This window comes from Stomoxys calcitrans, chromosome 3 (genome assembly GCF_963082655.1).
Source record: "Stomoxys calcitrans chromosome 3, idStoCalc2.1, whole genome shotgun sequence".
Lineage (NCBI taxonomy): Eukaryota > Metazoa > Arthropoda > Insecta > Diptera > Muscidae > Stomoxys > Stomoxys calcitrans.
Genome location: NC_081554.1, coordinates 19,450,078 through 19,472,153, shown reverse-complemented (window position 1 = coordinate 19,472,153; position 22,076 = coordinate 19,450,078). Strand labels below are relative to the sequence as shown.

Genomic DNA, 22,076 nt, shown 5'->3' with positions numbered 1-22,076 from the left:
GGCCGGTGCCGACTGTATAATACCCTACACCTACCCTATAAGTTAAATATGAAAGCTATATCCAACGGACCTCGGCGAGCACATATGTTCAAACTGTAATAACAACGGTTGACAAATGACAACATTATTGCAAATTGCCCAAAATCTGACGAACATATATATAAGAGCTATATCTAATTCTAAACCGATTTCGAGCAAACTTCTCAGATATCGTGGTAGTCGTCGAGGAAAGCGTTGTGCAAAATTTTTGCAAGATTTGTCAAACAATGCGCTTGCAGTGGCTCTTGGGGTAAAAATATGGCGATATACATATATGACATCTAAATCTGGGCCGATTTCTATGAAATCCACCAGTAATATCGAGAGTCATAAGAAAATCCTTCCTGCAAAAGTATATTATACTAGCTGACACGGGCCCGCTCCGCTGCGCCTTCTTTTACTTAACATGGAACAAAAGTTTTCTTGGAATATTTATTTTCGACAATTAAAGATCTTTTAGTGAAATACCATGACTAACAGTTTAACAATATAAGTGCCTTTATCTAAATTCCATATAATCTTTTATGGTCTACGAATTTAAGTTTCGATGTAAGGTGTACTCTATTCTTAAAATACTTAATTTCAGCCCGATATTCTCATGATGTCTGATTTAGAGGTGTTTTCGGGGGAGAGGTGGTCGCCCAGATACTTGGCCCTGAAAATATATCAGCATCGTGCTCTTCTCCCAAATAGCATTTATTTAAACCCCATATTGCCATTGGCTTAAGAGGAGTTTACAGGATGAGGCGTCCCCCAAACACATAGCCCCAAAATAGGTTATCAAATTCGTTTTCTAATCTCAAATACCTTTTATTTGAGCCACATATTGGCATGGTTGAAAAATTTTTTTCCCTTTGGGGGTGTTTTGGGAAAGGGGTGATGCCTTAAATACATGGTCCTACATTTGGATATCAAATTCGTATTCTACTCCCAAATACCTTTATTTGAGCCGCATATTGCGATGGTCACTAAAAAGTTGCTGTTTGTTGGGTATTTTGGGAAAGGAGTAGACCCCCAGAAAATTGGTCCCGAAAGTGGGTATCAATTTTTGCTCTACCCCCAATACCTTTCATTTAAGCTCCACATTGACATGGTCGGTAAATATGCCCGATTTAGGGGTGTTTTGGGGATTTGGGTGGTCCCCCAAACACTAAGCTCGGAAAATATGTCAGCAGCGTGCTCATATATCTATATATCATTTATTTGAACCCCATATTGCCATTGCCCTCAAAATTGGATATCAAATTCGTTTCCTAATCTCATTTAAACTCCTTATTGCAAAAGTCAGCAAATATGTCCGGTTTGGGGTATTGACCCTGAAAACTATGAATATTTAGTTCCACTCTCTTTAAGAACCAAATTGCCTTGGTGAGCAAATACGTACTATTTGGGGGTTGTTATAGTTGTGGGACGTCCGCTATACAGTTGGCCCCTAATGTTGATATCAGATACGTGGTCTACTCCCAAATACCTTTAATTTGAGCCCCATATTTCCATAGTCGGCAAACATGACCGGCTTGGGGGGTGTTTTGGGGGATGGGCGGCCACTCAGTAAGTTGGCCTTGAAAATATATATCGGATTCGTGTTCCACTTTAAAACCCTCTTATTTGAGCCTCATATTGCAATAGTCAGAAAATGCTTACTATTTGAGTGGTGGTCCCATAGACACTTTTCCCGAATATTGATATCAAATTCGTGCTTTACTCCCAAAGACCTTTCATTTGAGCCCCATATTGCTATGGTCGTAAATTTGTCCCCTTTGGGGAATGTTTTTGGTGAGAGGCGGCCTCCAAACACTAGGTCCCATATTTGGATATCATATTCGTATTCTACATTAAAATACCTTTTAAGAAAGCCCCATATTCCCATGGTCAGTAAATAAGTTCTGTTTGGGGGGGTGTTTTAGGAAAGGGGTGGGCCCCCAGAAACGTTGTCCCACATTTGGATATCAGATTTGTATTCTACTTGCAAATACCTTTCATTTGAGTCCCATATTGCCATGGTCGGTAAATATATCCGATTTTGGGGTGTTTTGGGGCTTGGGGTGGTCCCCCTAGCACTTGGTCCGATAATTGGATATCATATACGTTTTCTTATCTTAAATACCTTTCATTTGAGTCCCATATTGTCGTGATTGGTCTAAATATATATTTGGTAGGTTTTAGGAAGGGGCAGCCCCCCTAGGGACCCCATCAGAAATTTGGATACCAAATTTTTATTTTAGGGTACTATATGAGAGCACACAAAATTTCGCTTAAATCGCACCACCAATCTCCGAGATCTGGCGTTTTTGAAAATTGGGGTAAGGGGGAGGGTCTGACCCCCTTCAGAAATCAAAAAATGTAGTACCCTATTTTCACCACGGGGTCATTATGCACTATCTGTGAAATTTTCAAGAAAATCGGTTCAGCCGTTTCTGAGTCTATAAGGAACACACAAACATACAAACAAACAAACAACCAAGGCTACAAACAAACGCAAACTGATTTCTCAAAATCGGAGCTATACCTATATCTGAACCGATTTCGAGCAAACTTCTCAGATACTGTGGCAATCGTCGAGGGAAGCGATTTGCAAAATTTTGGCAAGATGGGTCAATAAATGCGCTTGCTGTGGCTCCAGAAGTTAAAATCGAGCGATATATATATATATATGAGAGCTATATATAAATCTAAACCGATTTTCATGAAATTCACCATTAATGTCGAGAGTCAAAAGAAAATCCTTTCTGCCAAATTTCGAGAGAATCGGTTTACAAAAGACCATTTTATTGCAATATTACTGCAAATGGGACGAACATATATATGGGAGCTATATCTAAATCTGAACTGATTTCGATCAAACTTCTCAAATACTGTGACAGTCGTCGAGGAAAGCGTTGTATGAAGTTTTGGTAAGATTGGTCAATAAATGCGCTTGCAGTGGCTCTAGGAGTGGAAATTGGGCGATATATATATATGAGAGCTATATCTAAATCTTAACCGATTTCCATAAAATTCACCAGTAATGTCGAGAGTCATAAAATTATCCTTCCTGCCAAATTTCGAGAGAATTGGTTAACAAATTACCATTTTATTGCATTATTACTGCAAATCGGACGAACATATATATGGGAGCTATATCCAAATCTGAACCGATTTTTTCCAATTCAATAGGCTTCGTCTCTAGACCGAAAAACATGCCTGTACCAAATTTTAAGACGATCGGATGAAAACTGCGACCTGTACTTTGTACACAAATTAACATGGACAGAAGGACAGGCAGACGGACGGACGGACAGACAGACGGACGGACGGACAGACAGTCAGACGGACATAGCTAAATCGAATCAGAAAGTGATTCTGAGTCGATTAGTATACTTATCAATGGGTCTATCTTGCTTCCTTTTGGGTGTTACAAACAAATTCACTAAGTTATAATACCCTGTGACACAGTAGTGGTGTAGGGTATAACAAGTAAAAGCATGCTAAGTTCAGCTGCGCTGAATCCTATATACCCTCCAGCATTGATCGCATTTATCAAATTCTTTGCCCTATATCTCCTTATAGACAAAAAAGGATAATGGATAAGAATTGTTTTGCTGTTGGAGCTATATCAGGTTATGGACCGATTCGGGCCATACGGGCTTGGATGTTGGAGACCATAGCAGAAGTCATTATGCAAAATGTCAGCCAAATCGAATAAGAATTGCGCCCTATAGGGGTTCAAGAAGCAAACTCGGGAGATCGGTTTATATGGGAGCTATATCAGGTTATGGTCCGATTCAAACAATATTTCGCATGTATGTAAAGGTCATAAGAGAAGCCGTTGTGCAAAATTTTAGCCAAATCAGACAAGAACTGCATCGTCTAGGGGCCCAAAAAGTGCAATCGGAAGATCAGTTTATATGGGAGTTATATAAGGTTTTGGACCGATTCGGACCATACTTACCACAGTTATTAGAAGTCATAGCAAACGCCATTATACAATATTTAAGCCAAATCGGAGGCTTTAAGCCAAATCTAAAGGCTCAAGAAGTATAATCGAAAGATCGGTTTATATGGGACCTTTATCAAAGCGTGGACCGATATAGCCCCTTTACAATCCCAACCGACCTACCCTAATAAGAAGTATTTCTTCAACATTTCAAAAGTTAGCACGCTTTTGACAGACAGATATACAGATTGATGGACATGGCTAGATCGACTTAAAAAGTCATGACGATTTAGAATATATATACTTTATGGGATCAGAAAAGGAGACAGCTTATCGTGTGATCTCTTTAATAACCTTCTGGAGAAGATTGTACGAGATGCTGATGTGAATAGCTATGGCACACAAAATGCAAATTCGCCCATTAACATTCCACCAAGAAAAAGAACAGAGGCAAACTTCTCACATATAAATGAGTGCTATCCGATTTAAGTTTAAGCTCAATGATAAGGGACCTCCTTTTAATAGCCGAGTCCGAACGGCGTGCCGCAGTGCAACACCGCTTTGGAGAGAAGTTTTACATGGCCGTTTTTATACCCTCCACCATAGAATGGGGGGTATATTAATTTCATCATTCTGTTTGTAACTCCTCGAAAGATTCCTCTAAGACCCCATAAAGTATATATATTCTTGATCGTCATGTCATTTAAAGTCGATCTAGCCATGTCCTCCGTCTATCTATATATATTTGGAAAGCACGCTAACTTTAGAGAAAAGGTAGCCAATGAAATTTTGCACAAATACTTCTTATTACTGCAGTTCGGTTGAGATTGTAAATGGGCCATATCGGTCCATGTTTTCGTATAGCTGCCATATAAACCGATCTGGGTTCTTGACTTCTTCAGCCTCTAGAGGGCGCAATTCTCATCTGAGTTGGCTGACATTTTGCATAAGGTGTTTTGTTATGATTTCCAACAACTCTTATAAGTATGGATGACATCGGTCTATAATCTGATATAGCTGTCATATAAACCGATCTGGGTTCTTGACTTCTTCAGCCTCTAGAGGGCGCAATTTTTATCCGATTTGGCTGAAATTTTGCATGAGGTGATTTGTTATGATTTTCAGCAACTGTGCTAAGTATGGTTGAAATGAGTCCATAACCTTGATATAGCTGCCATATAAACCGATCTTGAATCTTGACTTCTTGAGCCACTGGGCAGCTCAATTTTTATCCGATTTGGCTGAAATCTTCCAAGAAGTGTTTTGTTATGACTTCGAACAACTGTGCCATAAATGGTTTTAATTGGTCCATAACCTGATATAATTGCCATATAAACCGATCTAGAATCTTGACTCCTTGAGCCTCTAGAGGTCGCAATTATTAACCGATTTGGCTACAACGACTTTTCCCATGATTTTCAACATACGTGTCAATTATGGTCTGCGTCGGTCTATAGCCTGATACAGCTCCCATATAAAACCTTATTTTACTTCTTGAGCCCCAAAAGGGCGCATTTTTAATTCGAATTGGCTGAATTTTTACACAACGACTTCTACTATGGTCTCCAACATTCAGTACAATTATGGTCCGAATCGGACGATAACTTGATATTATCCAATCCAATATAATAGCAATTCTTTCCTTTTATCATATATTACCGGGAAAAGAAATCGACAAAGGAGATCCATGGTGGAGGATATTTAAGATTCGGCCCGGCCGTACTTATCACGTTTTTATTTGTATGTAATGGCATAATACCTCACAAATGTCGCCAGTATTAGGAGGGGAAAACCACAGCTGAAATTTTTGTTCTGATGTTCTCGCCAAGATTCGAATCCAGGCGTTCAGCATCATAGGCGGACATGCTAACCTATGTATGCGCTACAGTGGCACATTACTCACATGAAAATACATGCTACTCGCCTATGCTGACGACATTGATATCATGGGTCGGTCACCGAAAGTAGTAACTGCAGCCTTTTAAAAAATCAAATCAACTCCCACAACGCCTTATACACCTAAGCAGATAACAAGTAAAAGCGTGCTAAGTTCGGCCGGAACGAATCTTACCCACCACGTGGATTCCGCTAACAATTAACCCTTATTAACTGATTTTGTATTTGAATTACTATTGAAGTCATATCGGTACTTAGGGGGGCCTATATCACCATATTGACCGATTCGTATAAAATTTGGCACTGATGTTGTAAGTCATAAGATTGGTGGAGTCCTGTTCCAAATTTCAGCCAAATCGGATGAAAATTGAGGGTACTAAGGGCTCAAGAAGTCAAATCTGGTGATCGGTTTATATGGGGGTTATATCTTTTTATAGAGCGATTTGGATCAAACTGGGCAGAGGTGTTGAAAGTTATAACACCAGCCTTTGTTTCAAAATTTAGCCAAATCGGATAAAAATTGAGGCTTCAAATCGGGGGATCGGGCTATATCCAATCTGAACCGATATGGCCCATTTCCATTCCCTAATGACCTACATCAATAAAATGTTGAAAGTCATAACACAAGTTTTTGTTTCAAATTGGAGCCAAATCGGATGAAAATTAAGGTCAAGTCAGGGGATCGGGCTATATCCAAATCTGAACTGATATGGCCCGTTTGCAATCTGCAATGACCTACATCAATAAGAAGTATCTGTGAAAAAATTCAGCGGCTATCTTTACATGTTCGACCGCTATCGTGACTTTGACAAACCGACGGACGGACATGGATAGATCGATTCAGAATGTCGAGATTATTAAGAACATATGCACTTTATGTGGCCGTAGATCAATATTTCCAGGTGTTATAAACAGAATGACTAGATTAGTATATCCCCATCCTATGGTGGTGGGTATAAAAAAAATGTAGAATGTTGGGAATCACAACATTGAGATAGTCAGCAACTTTTTCTACCTCGGCACCGCCGTGACCGAAACGAAGGACACCAGTTTTGAAAAAAAAGCAAAGAATAATACTGACAAACAGATGCTGCTTTGGATTAAGCAAGCACTTAAGAAAGACCACCCCTCAACAGACGAAGATTATACTATTGGGTTGCCTAAAAAGTAATTGTGGATTTTTTAAAAGAAAGTAAATGCATTTTTAATAAAACTTAGAATGAACTTTAATCAAATATACTTTTTTACACTTTTTTTCTAAAGCAAGCTAAAAGTAACAGCTGATAACTGACAGAAGAAAGAATGCAATTACAAAGTCACAAGCTGTGAAAAAATTTGTCAACGCCGACTATATTACTACTATATTACCGACAATTACTTTTTGGGCAACCCAATATAAAAGATACTGACGTCGTTTTTGTTGTGGTAGGCCCACTTGCATGTGATGCTGGCGATTTTGGTTTGGCTCCTGCAGTTGAGCAAGCTCAATTCTATCCAAAGGCACTCAGTATTTAAGTAAGAGCGGATAAAAACTGATTTGAAAGATTTTTTATTTTATTTTTCAATAACATTTATTAACGTATTACATATACATACACAGTGTAAGGTATAACTAATTTAAAGAAGTAAAAAAAAACAATGAAAATATTATATTACTACTATCATGGTATATGTATGATGTTTTGATGTATAAATGTAGATTGTTGATTTGTTTTTATGTTTTTTTTTTTTTTTTGTTTGTTTTTATACTAGCAACTAATGTTTTGTATATTATATGGATACGTTTCATATAATTAAAATACTTTACTTTGGTAATTTGCTTTAAACATTAGAAATAATGTTACGATTTATGTTATATATACCTCACAAGGAGTATTCAAGAACAAACAATAATAAATCTATAAATGTTATATAAAGTTAATTAATAAAAAAAAGAATATACATATTTTTTGGGAGACGTTTACAAAACAGCGTCAATAATATATATAATATAGCAATAAAATATATTGGATAAAAATTATGCTATTTAGTGGGGTCGTTTTTTTAACTATTTTTTAACCACTTAAAAAAGGAAAGGCATAAAGTATTTGAATTCGAATTTGCACTTTTTTGTTTAAAGAAAAATAATTCACAATTAAAAATATTTATATATAATAAGTTTAGTTCGTTCTTATGTAAAATTGTTATTACATTTCTTTGTTTTGACTTAGCGGAGACTTAATAAAAAGTCAACTACTTTTGTTAAGTTATCTAATTTATGTTATTATATTAGCTTATGTAAGTGATCAAGTGTTCGGCTTAAATATAAAATTGTGTGTATATAGTTTTTTGATTTTGCATTTCCCAAAATTAAAAAGATTTAGGGATTTTAAAGGACATTCATAGGTGACAATAGCAAGAGCAAAAACGAGTTAAAGCTTAAATAAATGCACAGTCAGTTCAGCAACAAAGTTAGAATTAAAAAAAAAATAAACAAAAAAAACTTAAATTAAATAAAAATTTAAATAAATATTCCTACAGTTAAACTGTCGTAGAATGAAACAATATGCATAAGAAAACTGAATAATTCAATTTGTGTTTTAAAGAAAATTTTAACGTGAGATGGTTTCTATCAGACAATCAGTGCGCAGGTATCACACTATTGCTAGACGCGTTTCATTGATTGACAAGCTGAACTTCATCAGTACTGTTGTGAATCTTGTATCTTGTATCTCTGATTCGAAATGGTAAATAAACGCGTAAACTTTACCATTGTGAATCACATTCGTTGTGAATCAAAAACCCCGTTTACACTGCTGTTTAAATCCGAATTTAATGGAATAATTTAATATAAAGTCAGCGAAATAGACCAGATATCATTGATTGACAAGCTGAACTTAATCAGTACTATTGTCCCTGTGATTCGAAATGTTACGCTAATGTTGATGTTCCAATCAACGAAACGCGTAAACTTTACCATTGTGAATCATAAACCCCGTTTACACTGCTCTGTAAATCCGGATTTAATGGCTCGATCATCTGTTCTCCTTTTATAAAATCGGCTGACAAGAGCCTTAAATACGGATTTAATGAACAGGGGTCGAATTACCGCATACGTGAACGAGTAAAATCGTTCAAAATTTCTCTATTGTGAATGTTGTATATCTTTACTGAAAGGGAATTTTAGAAATTTAAGAACGCGAATATATAAATCTAGATTTCTTTATAAAAAAATTTATATACAAATGATATAAGACCCATTAAATACGACATAAAATTCCATTCGATACGAAAGCGCACTCGATCACGTTTGCGGTAATTCGGCCCAATGTATGGAAAGATCAAGTGGTGGGAGACACTTCGAAACTTGGTATCAGAGATTTTAGAATGAGCGAAGAAGATCGAGGCGCTTGGAATACTATTCTACGCTCGGCTAGTGGAACAAATGTTCTGTCATAGCCAATTAAAGTAAAGTAAGTAAAACGGAGAAAACCCCGTTCCGAAACTTTCAATGCCAAACCAGGGGCCGAATTACCGCATACGTGATCGAGAGCGCTTACGAATAGAATGAAATTTCAGCTCGTATTTAATGGATGTTATACCCCTTTCAAAAACATTTAAATGCCAAATCTTTTATAAATTATGATCGACTTAAACGTTAGCGCTTTTTTAATTTCAAAAATTCTCTTTCAATAAAGAAATACATAATTCACAATAGAGATTTCGAACGGTTTACTCGTTCACGTATGCGGTATTTCTGACCCTTGTTTTAGACAGGAAAACAACTTTTCGTGTGTAACCTGCTGGGAAAGATTATACGAGGTGCCGATGTGAATGGTTATTATGCGTCGAGAGCAGTAACTGCATCCTTTTGAAAAGATCGAAGAGTCAGTTAAAATAGGTCTGGCAGTAAATTAAAATGATAGAACCAGTAGAAATACTCAGAACGCTCTGTAGACCTAAGTTTTTGTAGCAATGTGTTGTTAGTGCACAACACACTGCTAGGCGGCAGTCCTTGCCCATGAAGGACTTCATCGGATCAATCCGGTACGTATAACCGGCTGTTAATAAAGAAATACATAATTCACAATAGAGAGATTTCGAACGGTTTACTCGTTCACGTATGCGGTATTTCGGACCCCTTGTTTTAGACAGGAAAATAACTTTTCGTGTGATAACCTGCTGGGAAAGATCATACAAGGTGCCGGTGTGAATGGTTATTATGCTTCGAGAGCAGTAACTGCATCCTTTGAAAAGATCGAAGAGTCAGTTAAAATGGGTCTGGCAGTAAATTGAAACAGTAGAAACGCTCGGAACGCTCTGTAAACCAGAGTTTATGTAGCAGTGTGTTGTTAGTGTACAACAAAATGCTAGGCGGCCGTCCTTACCAATGAATGACTAAATCGGTTCAATCCGGTACGTACAACCGGCTGCCATGCGTAAAGATAGTAAGTTGGAAATTTAAACTTTGAGAAAGTTGAAATTTTATCTACCTTCACCAGTAATGAACTGAAATGAAGAAGAATATTTGAAAAAGTACAGACAATTCGGGAAGAAATCCTTATCTCGACAGAAAAAATTGCACAGTACAAGACACTGATACTTCTCGTGTTGTAATACGGTTCCGAATCAATGGGTACTTACAAAAGAATTATATTTGTCAGGTCATGCTGTCAAAATGATAGAAGGAGCCCCAGCATAGAAGTTAAATTGAACTGATGGTTAACACAGAACAGGAATACCAATGGGTGGTAGAAAGACCAAATGGAGAAACACATCTCAAAACTATATGTCAGAAATTGGAGAAGGAAAAGAGGAATACCAATGGTTGGGAGAAAGACCAAGTGGAGAAACACATAAACTATACGTCAGAAATTGGAGAAGAAGGGCAGAAGATCCGAACACTGAGAAATCTTTTCGGATTTCGGCTATTTGACTGTGACAGCCAACTTAGTAAGATACTGTTGGATGTTGCCAATTAATGAAACGCGACTACCATTTGTATGAGATTTGTGTTGTGATTGTCTGAAGATGGAAATTCCTTTAAATCATAGAAACAATCTCTTCTTTCTAATGACATCGTGGACATTAGCTCGATTAACCCCCAGTTGGATTAAATAATTGCATTAATTTTAAGTTAGCTATGTGAAAGTGTATATGAAGCACAAGTGGGATTTTGTGGTGTGTGTTTCTTTTTGGGAAGGCGAATTTCCCTTGTAATTTGTTTGGTGGATTTTGTTTATCTTATTAGTAGTATGTCATAAATGTATGTATGTATAATGTAATCTAAATATCATTAGCAGTGTTCTTATCATTCATTTTAATAAACGGCAAAATCAAAACCTAAAATTAAAAATAAAAAAACAAAACAAAATTCAACATTAATATAAGTAAAACGAAGTAAAAAGAAAAAACAAATTCGAGTCCTTTACAAAAAAAATGATAATAAAAAACCATCACATTCGAACATTTCTAATGTTGCTATACTAGTAGACCACCAAAGACCACTTAGAAAATTAGTAGTTAGCAAATCTTACATTCTCACAAATTAAATTAAATTCTATTTTTTTCTTATTTCTTTGATTTTGGTTTCATTTCATTTGCTTTACTTTAAAAGATCAGACAGACAGAGGTTAATATGAAAATATTTTTAGTGGAAACTATATAAAGATCATATCTAAAATACATCTAGAATTACTTCATTTGTTTAAATAGTTCATATTGAGTTGAGTTTTAGTGTTGTAGTAACATAGAATATGTGTTTGTTTCTATAGAAGAATTAGTTTATAAATAGACGGCTTACATTCACACACACATAGACTAGTGGGGTTAGACCCAAACTTGCACAGACACGCACACACACTTACAGTCATACAATGTTTCATATAAAGACTAAACTAAACTATAGATTCGAAAGATTTTTGTTTGGTTGTAACGCTTTTATCGTTTGATTTGTTAAATTTTTAGGCAGTACTTGAATTATTCGAAGTTCCGCTGATAGCATTGAATAAAGCCATGCTATTGCGTTGAGTATTATGGGCACTATCATCAAGCGGTTGAAATGATTCATCCAATAGTTCACCCAAATCCTGGCACATTTTTTGATAATTCTCCTTGAGGGCATTGTGATATTCCTTTTGATCGCTGCTTATCATACGGGCGTTAAGTTGTAGAGCTGTATGACAAACCCCAATGAAATCTCTGCAAAAGAAACATAAAAAAGACAAAGTGTTAAAAACAGAAACCAAGAAAAAAAAGGCAAACTGAAGGTGAGCTTAACAGATGAAAGCTATATCCAACCCTCTTTGTTCAATTTTTAAAACTTAGTGAGACATCGAACAGAATATCTCAATGTATTTATGGTGGGAATATGTTAGGTTAGGTTAAGTTGACAAGAGGATATACACCTAGTAGGATATACACATCGAACAGAAAATCTCAATGTATTTATGGTGAGAATATGTTAGATTAGGTTAAGTTGACAAAAGGATATACACCAGCAACTATGGATATACACCTCGGCTCGTACAACCGGCTGCCATGGAGTCAATTCCAGTGTACAGGGTACAACACACTACTACACCAACAAAAACAACCTACACCAGTAATCGGCTTATTGTGAACTCTAAGTAATGAAAAGGAACCTCGAAATAAATCTGTCTGTGTGTGCTATAGAAATAATCCCTACTCGTTTTCCAATCAAGTCTGGTAGAATATCAATACCTATGCAACTGTTAGCTGCAAAAGCCGTACAATGGCTCAAGAAATGCTTCAATGTTCTAGACACGCCTGTACTTGTCGCACCTATTTAACATAAATGCATCCGTAATTCTGTTACACAATTTGGGATCAAACTCGACGTCCCCGCATTGAGGCCCTACCATTTCAAGCATTTAGTAATTGCCTGTTTTTCCGCCAGCAGGAGCGTGCTATGGTCAGGTATCAGAAAGCATACCTAGTATCTTGATCCCCAATCTAAGATCCCCAAATCTTTTCCCTCTCTAGCCTGAGTCATATGTGTGGCATGAACTACCAGAGTTCATCAAACCGAGATCGCGCCTCAGGCACCAATGACTCGCACTCGAATTTAGTTCGTGTCTCAGGTATCCGGTCCGAAACCTGTTCCAATAAGCCAAGTTTCTTATCGTCGCCTCGATTGTCCCGTGATGTTATGAGTTGCTCCAATGTTGCTCTTGTCTCGACATACTCTTCAGAGCCTTAAAGATCTCGAAGTCCTGAAATCTAAAAGAATATGCACACAGTCAGAAGTCTATATGGATCTCTAACAACAGTCTCTAGCTAAATAAGACAGTGTCCGATATTCGAAGATTGCAAATTACTGGATCTTTCAGTCTAGGGGAAATCCATGAAGCCGCACATACAACTTACAAATATGAGCGCTTCTGATCAAATATGGCATTTTGCGCCTCCATCTGTTTTTTTTTTTCTTTCTCACGCGATCAGCATCGAAGCGGTGCCTCAGACTTTTAGGATTAACGTGTAAAGGTTACCTCTTTTCAGAGCCTGTTGCCACACCAGACTCGCATAGCATAGATGAGGCCCAGCTCCTAACTTCTTTCTATTGAGTTCCGCCATTTTTTGTTATGTCTCTAATCAAAAATGACGCCCAACTACTTAGGTCTCACAAGAGAGCGATAGCCTCTCCCCTACCAGAACAGGGCCCTTCAAAACATCAATCTACCGCTCACCAGCGGTACTATCTTATTCTCTCTCATCTAAAAGGACCTGAAAATCACATTTATAAGTAAGAGACACAAAAGATGGATAGAATGCTCATCCTACCCTCCACTCTTAAAAATTCTACACATTCCTCCGTCTTTGGGATAAGGACCCGTTGGAATCCCAAAGACATACCTCCAGCCCCGTTTATTTTATTTTTCTTATATTTATTTTTTACCTAAAATTTTCTTAAATTTGGGTTCCATGCTATCCTTATTAGACACCATTTCATCAGGGTGCGTCGAGGGGAATTTATTCACTATCAATATGTGTGGTACCAACTTTTCTTTGAGTGCTTAGCTCAAATTTTATGCGTTCCGTTTAAAAGGGTAGTACTTTCGCTGCTTTCATAATAATTTGTTTAACTTACCGAAACACATCTTTCAGATCCTCAACACGATCAACAGAAAAATTATTTACTACTTTGGGATCCAAAAATGCCTGAGCATATGCCAAAGGACCAGCATTCACCTGCACAGCCACACTGCCTTGTAGGCGTAATTGTAGCTTTTTAACATCGGCTGGTGGCAATATTGTCTCTTCTAATTCCGAAACTTTGGTTTGCATTTCATCGATGGCTACTTCTATTGGACTTAATTCGATTATTTCCCTAGTCTTGACCGGAATACGTTTCAAAACATAAGGAAAGGAATAAGTAGCTGTAAATAAAGAAAAATGCAGAAGAATTATAGCAGAGATAAGCTATTTCGTTACTTTGACTCATTAAACAGTTTTTTTGGGCTAACGACACGTTTTTCCGTTATTACACACTGAAAACGCGTTATTCAAGCATGTGAACCCATACAGATGCTAATATAATGCTTAATGAACACAGCTCCAATTAATGTAAACCAACACAAATCAAAGGCCTTACAAAAAAAGGAATGAAATATAGAAAATTCAATGTATATTACAAAGAATAAACGCAAAAATAATTCTTCATTAATATTATATTAAACTTTAGAATATAAATGGACATATCAACTCATGTGCTGCGATGAATTATAGCTGTGTTGAATAATCACAATTTGGCTTATATTTAAGTTCACATGTCATGATTATCTCGTGTATGTGGAAATCAATTCGTTTTACTCTCTGCTTGCAAAGGCCAAACGAGCCTTTTCCAATGAATTTAAAAAGGGAAAACCTGTCGTTTGCCGTAAACTTCTGTAACGCGTACTTACTTTTTATAACAGTTTTACGTTTCCATTGTTCCTCCACCGAACCACGCGCAGCACCAGATTTTGTAAATGGTGTCTCATACATGAATGTATCAACATCATGATTCTGTTCAAATTCATTCAGTCTTTGATCGAGTTCATCTTTCGTAAAGAAAGGTATCACATGAGTCACTTGAATATAGGCTAATTTTGGATCCAATTCGTTTACATTTACCTAAGAAAGAGAAGAAAAACAGAATTTTAACAAAGGTTGTCCAATTAAAAAAAAAGCAATGACAATAAAGAAATATTAATTTTTCCCGCCAAACGTTAAAAGTTGATGCCAAGAAAACATTTAGATTTTGATAACTATCAATCCGGTGCATAAAACCAGCTACCTTGAGATTTTAGCGCCTTACGCCTGGTACTGACTTCATTTGCAGCGAAAATGACTATTAAATTATTGCGAAGTCCGAAGGACTCTATTCTTTGCCAGAACACATATAAAAGTCAAACAACAACACACAATAAAGAAAACATTTTTGAAACGGATAGATTGGGCACCTTCTATTAGTGAATCCTGGCACCATGTGTTTGCTACCGAAAATTTGCGACATGTCGCTGCAACATGTTGCGCAAGGCCATTCATTACTGCATTCAAGACACACTACAGTCATAGAGTATTCCAAGAACTGAACTCGTCGTTTAAAAATATAACATTGTATGAGACATTTGAGAACTGAGCAAAACAGATAAACAAGACAGAAGTTTAGGTCACTTGCGAAAACAAAGTGGATATGATCCATGAACATCATTAAGGATGTCAAATCTGTTGATTGAATATGTCATCAAATAGGAGAAAATCTAAACAAAGAATAAATGTAGGTAAGGTTAGGTAGTAGTAGTGCAAAAAATTAAAAAAAAAATTGTATGTGGGCTGATCGCTTGGCTTAACCTTATTCAGGGAATTTTGGTAACGTGATGAGTGAATGCATAAAATGAGCCGCTCAACAAAAAAAAGATTGATTGGGATTTCATTGTGTGCACGTTGTTTTTTGGCGATTTTCTTACGAATAAAGCCTATTACTAAGAACCTCCGCACGAAAATTGTTTATTAATTCATTGCGAAATATGCCACATTCTATAGGACGATATAACACAAACAAAATTCGTAAAACGACACACAACAAAAGCAACTTCTATATAACAGTTGCTTGTGACCCAGTCCGTGATCATTTAATTATATTTGCAATTAATTCAAACGATATTTATACATGTTATACTTTTGACCATAGAACTCAGTGCCACCTCTATGGACAATGCGTTTTGCAAATCGTTCGTTCTTGTCCTCACACGAACAGCTGCTAACAGTAGGTCTGATATTACGGTATTGAGATGTCAGATTTTTTGTTTACGTTGCCTTTTTTTTCTTTTTTCTCGAATATTTTCTGCACCAGCGCACAATTTTTTTGTGTGGACAACCATGTCGGCTTTTTAAATCAGATTGATGACAAAATGGCGAAATCTATGGTCATATGATTTTTATGTTGCTGTACAAATGAGTTAACCTTTTAATAATTAAGCCAAGCATACGCGGTTTTAATGTACAATTTGACATCTGTTCATGGCAAAATTCGACCTTAGTTCTAGACTTCATGTAAAACACTACGCTTGACCGTTGTGCAGCAATTTGACCCATGTAGGCGTGCTTATGTTTAATATTAGGTAGTGTCTTTATATTGTGCCGCTGATATGCTATTTTGAAATCAGCTGCAATCTAGAAAAGCAAACAGTAATTAACATTTCGAGGAGTCGCTGTAATACTTCTTAAATCTCCATTTTAAACTAGTTTAGACGAGCATTTTCGCCAGCTTCAAATAAATATGTATGTAAGTAAACAATATACTAATAAATATATCTAAACATTTTTCTCAATTTTAAATAAACTTGCTTCTTTAGCTATCTTAATACCAAATTCATTGACATTTCTGGTGGTTCCCCCAAGGGAAACAAAATATCAACAATGGCAAGCAACAACAATAGTTGGGGAGATCAATTAGATGCACCCGTGGGCTTGAAACCCAAAATAAAATCAAATTTAAATCCATATGCCAAAGAATTTTATCCATCGTACAAATTGCAATCACCAAAGCTTCAAAAATCAAAGTTGAGCGGCAATATGGAAGCTTGTGTGCATAGCACGATTGAGGAAAAAACAACAAAGACCAACACTACACAATTTATAGCTCTAAGCAGTTTAGATGGACAAGTTATAATGATAAAATACACAGATACCGTGCAAACTTCAAAACATGTAATGACAATGTGTCTCGCAAAAAATATCGCATCTCCAACATGTAATTGTTGCAGTAGTAACAATAAAAAGTTTCGGGCTACGCTAACTGAAGCTGCAAATCAAAATTTACATTGTTCTAAAACTGTCCTTGGGAGAAAAGTTTTGGCTGAAGATAATTTCTTCGATTTTAACATTGGGCTAGAAAGAGGTAAGTTGTTGTAATAATTTGTTTTGTCTATTCTTTATTCGTTGGGTAAGTTCTGTTAAATGTGAGCTGCATATAGAGGAAGCTGGTTGAATAGAATTGTTTAGATTGATAACCAGATTACAAGCGGAACACATACTGACAACGTCATTAATCCCAGAGCTAATTGATGATAACCATTTAAGAGAATTTTAAGTCTGATTTCTTCCACCAATTGCTTTGTTTTTTTTTTATATCCTACACCACTACTGTGGTACAGGGTATTATAACTTAGTGAATTTGTTTGTAACACCCAAAAGGAAGAGAGATAGACCCAATTATAAGTATACCGATCGACTCAGTATTACTTCCTGATACGATTTAGCTATGTCCATCTGTCCATGTTAATTTGTGTACAATTTACATGTCACAGTTTACATCCGATCGTCTTAAAATTTAGTACAGGCATGTTTTTCGTCCTAGAGACGAAGCATATTGAAATTGGAAAAAATCGGTTCAGATTTGGATACTGCTCCCAGATATATGTTTGTCCGATTTTCAGTAATAATGCAATATAATGGTAACTTGTTAACCGATTCTCTCGAAATTTTGGCAGGAAGGATTTTGTTATGACATTATAGGCGGTTTTCATAGAAATTGGTTTAGATTTGGATATAGCTCTCATATACATGTTCGTCCGGTTTGCAGTAATAATGCAATAAAATTGTCATTTGTTAACCTTTGTTTTTTTTTTTAACTTGGCGGAAAGGATTTTCTTATGACTCTCGACATTTCTGGTGAATTTCATAGAAATCGGTTCATATTTAGATATAGCTGCCATATATATCGCCGATTTTAACTTCTAGAGTCACATCAAGAAAATTAAATGACCCATCTTGCCAACATTTTGCACAACACTTTCCTGGACGACTCCCACAGTATCTGAGATGTTAGCTTGAAATCGTTTTAGAATTAGATATCTCCCATATATATATGTTCGTCAAATTTTGGGTAATTTGCAATAATGTTGTCATTTGCGGCAGCCCTTGCCGATGAAGGAATCCATCGGGTCAATCCGGTATGAGGCTATACGACGACTGTGTTAGAATCATGGCCTATAGCCATACCTATGCTGACGATAATTGTTTCATAGTAAAAAGTCTAAAAAACCGCGTTACTCTGCGACCTTATCACATAGCGTTTAAGGTTCTTATCATTGAGCTTAAGCTTGAATGACAGCACTCCCTGATATGAGAAAAGTATATACGATGTTACTTGATGAGATGTTCAATATTGGAATATTGGTCAATGGATGGTATATTTTCGAAAAAGTAGACAGTGCTGAAACGTTGTCTCCTCTCGATAGACAAAACACGAAGAAACTCCATATTGAAAGACCAAATGAAGAAATACATTTGGAATTTTGTTTTTAGAAATTGTGAAGGGCAGAAGTATGTCTGTTGTCATGTTGAAGTCAAATAAATTGGTTTAACACTTTTTTTATAGAATCTATAGTTTAGCCTAAACTAATTTTACACCATTTTTTATGAATTTTCAAAATTAATTTTAAATATAACTTTTATACACCATATTTCCTTAGATTTTCGATACCAATAAAATGATCTATGCAATCCCCACCAAAGAAACATGTTTGCGGTACTTATGGACTTATGCCAACATCTTTGAAAGCCCTGAAATTCAAACAAGCAAATATGGATTTATAGGCACTGTTATTTTATTTACTTTTAATTTTATGTGGATTTTGTTAAAACGTTGTTTGAATTTTATAAAGCGTTGTTGTTTTTGTTTTTATGACATTTTATAAAAACCTGTGTCTTAACTAATGTTGCGTGAAGTATTCTGTCAGAATTTTTTGTTATAGACAATTAGTTTTTAATTTCTTGAAAATGTTTTTTTAGTCATTTTGTTTAAACCTTTTATAAAGCGAATATGGAGTTGTTGTCAAAAGAAACCAAAAAATTAATTTTGAAAATTCTTTAATGTCGTTTTCTTAGTTTATGTTTTTTTATTTAAAAACAGACTTTCCAATTTTTTTGTTTTTTTTTTATAGGAAAAACATTCCTTTATTGGTATTTTATATTAAAACAATTGTTTAGTTTTAATTCTTTTTTTTTTGTTAATTTTTTTTTTAAATATTTATGAATTTTATACTTTATGTTTTGTTACCTAAATGAATAAAATTTAATCCATAATAATCGAAATGTGTTTATTCCATTTAGACATCTACATGAGAAGACTTATCCTCGCTATGACTATAGGTTCCACGAAATAAACAACATTTTTGGATTTTCCTTTAGTGGATGGGAATGATCAGGGGAGAATTCTCTTTATTTTGAATTATGTATATTTTTATTGAACAAGAATTTTTGAAATTTAGGAACGCGAATGATATTTAGTTATTTATAAATAACTAGTTGAACCGGGCCCGCTCCGCTGCGCCTTCTTTGACTTTATATGGAACAATAATATCCTTTGAATATTTACTTTCGATAATTAAAGAGCTTTCAATTAAACACCACACCACACATCTTAAAAGACTTTATTTGAGCCCGATATTCTCATGGGGGTTCTGGGAGTGGGAAGGCCCCATGGTGGTGGTTGGTGCATTTAAGGGGTGGTGTTGACTCCCAGAACCGTGGTCCCGAACATGGGTATGAATTTTATGCTCTACTCCCAATTACCTTTCATTTGATTCCCATATTGCCATGACCGGCCAATATGTATGTCCGATTTTGGGGTGTTTTCGATGGTTCCCCCAGATACTTAGCCCTGAAAAAATATCAGCATCGTGCTCTACTCTCAAATACCATTTATTTAAACCCCATATTGTCATTGGTTTAAGGGGAGTTTATTTGATGAGGCGTTTACCAAACGCTTGCCCAAAATTGGTTATCAAATTAATTTTTTAATCTCAAATACCTTTTGAGCCATATATTGACCTTTAGCCACATATTGCCATAGTCGGTAAATTTGTACTCTTTGGGGGTTGTTTTGGGGAAGGGGAGGTGCCCCAAATACATGGTACCACATTTGGATATCGGATGGTCAGTAAATAATTGCTGTTTTGGGAAAGGGGTAGACCCTCACAAAATTAGTCTCGAAAATGGATATCAATTTCGTGTTCTACTTTCCAATATCTTTCATTTAAGTCCCACATTGTCATGGTCGGTAAATATGTCTGAGTTAGGGGTGTTTTGGGGAGTGTGGTGGTCCTCCAAGCACTTAGATCGAAAATATGCCAGCATCGTGCTCTGCTCTCAAATATCATTTTAAACCCCATATTGCCATTGGCCTCACAATTAGATATGAAATTCGTTTTAAAATCTCAAATACCTTTAATTTAAACCGCTTATTAAAATTCAGCAAATATGTCCGGTTTAGGGTATGGGCCTTAAAAACTATCAATATCGAGCTCAACTCTCTTTAAGAACCAAAATGTCAAGGTGAGCGAATACGTCCTATTTGGGAGTTGTTATGGGGATGGCACGTCCCCTAGACAGTTGGACCCGAATGGTGATATCAGACTCCCAATTACCTTTCATCTGAGCCCCATATTTCTATAGTCGGCATACATGTACTGTTTGGGGGGAGTTTTGGGGGATTGGACGGCCAATAAGTGACTTGGCTCCAAAAATATATATCAGATTCGTGTTCTACTCTGAAATACCTCTTATTTGAGCCCCATATTGCAATGGTCAACAAATACGTCATATTGGGGTGGTGTTATGGTTGTGAAGTGATCCCATAGAAACTTTTTCCGGAATATTGATATCAGATTCATGCTTTACTCCCAAAGACATTTCATTTGAGCCCCCTTTGGGGGTGTTTTTGGAGAGGAGCGCCCCCAAGCACTTGGTCGCCCATACTCGCAAAGACCTTTCATTTGAGTCACATATTGCCATGGTCGGTAAATATGTCCGATTTAGGGGTGTTTTGGGGGTTGGGGTGGTCCGACAATTGGATATCAGATGAGTTTTCTAATCTTAAATACCTTTCATTTGAGTATTATTTAAGATTAGAAAACTCATCTAATATCCAATTGTCGGACCACCCCACCCCCAAAACACCCCTAAATCGGACATATTTACCGACCATGGCAATATGGGACTCAAATGAAAGGTCGAAATTTAGATACCAAATTTTTGTTTTTAGGTGACTATAAGACGGCACACAAAATTTCGCTTAAATCACCAACGCATCTCCGAGATCTGGAGTTTTACAGTATTGACCATACTAAACATGAGAACAAAGTCTAAAGGTCGCAACTTGATAGATAGCAGCCCGAAGGCTTAAGACGGTGACGATATACTGGATGTTTACGGACAAGGCTCATCCGATAGATGTTTGCTATGGCATCCGGTTCGGGGCAGCACGAAGCGAAGCATTATACTATCCACAACCTATGGCTGCACGCGGTAGCTTTCAGTAAAGCTTTTCGTGATGACGATGAAGCTCAGAGTTCCAGCCTGCGTGGTGCTCACAGTCATCCCGTGCCGGGTCCGGACTACTTTAGAAGCCTGAAGTGGCTTAGCTCTCATGGATGAGAGCTTCTGTCTGGTCCACTTTGTTCCCTTGGGGATTACTAACGCGCATAGCTAGCGCGTTGGTAACCCCTTTTTCCTTCTTGTTGTTTTTGTTGTTATAGTCACATTGGCATGTAGAGGTAGCGATATTCGTCAAGTTCCAAAAGGTAAGCGAGATCGTTCCGGTTCATGGGACCGATCGCCGCGGAAACATGATGGTCATTGGCTATTTAACGGCGCCAATAATTGACCCTGTCATATAAATAATCATAGGCACTCAGTATTTAAGCAAGAACCGATGCGGTGAGGCCTCATACCGAGA

The 22,076-nt window shown here is 36.6% G+C and overlaps 2 protein-coding genes across 7 annotated transcripts in view; one reads left to right on the top strand and one right to left on the bottom strand.

Moving 5' to 3' along the window:
- Nucleotides 1-7,596: 7,596 nt before the first annotated feature.
- Nucleotides 7,597-22,076, bottom strand: part of LOC106081712 (dedicator of cytokinesis protein 9) — a 93,756-nt gene continuing 79,276 nt past the window's right edge. For 2 of the 6 annotated variants that reach the window (XM_013243873.2, XM_013243874.2), the window contains exons 12-15: nucleotides 14,755-14,965; nucleotides 13,941-14,229; nucleotides 11,805-12,031; nucleotides 7,597-11,173 (exon numbers count right to left, since the gene is read on the bottom strand). In XM_013243873.2, the coding sequence (XP_013099327.1) occupies nucleotides 11,151-11,173; nucleotides 11,805-12,031; nucleotides 13,941-14,229; nucleotides 14,755-14,965 (750 nt within the window). In that variant the 3' untranslated portion in view covers nucleotides 7,597-11,150. Of the gene's footprint in view, nucleotides 12,032-13,940; nucleotides 14,230-14,754; nucleotides 14,966-22,076 lie in introns of all 6 variants that reach the window. The other 4 variants (XM_013243877.2, XM_013243878.2, XM_013243876.2 and 1 more) reach the window with 2 other exon arrangements.
- On the top strand, nucleotides 16,457-19,065 carry LOC106081715 (uncharacterized). Its single transcript, XM_059364501.1, has 3 exons — nucleotides 16,457-16,615; nucleotides 16,690-17,234; nucleotides 18,811-19,065. Exons 2-3 carry the CDS (start codon nucleotides 16,754-16,756, stop codon nucleotides 18,825-18,827), a joined length of 498 nt encoding a protein of 165 aa, XP_059220484.1. The 5' UTR covers nucleotides 16,457-16,615; nucleotides 16,690-16,753; the 3' UTR covers nucleotides 18,828-19,065.

What these genes read in the sequence shown, in the direction of transcription:
- LOC106081715 (XM_059364501.1), top strand. Translation starts at nt 16,754, where the DNA reads ATGGCAAGCAACAACAATAGTTGGGGAGATCAATTAGATGCACCCGTG.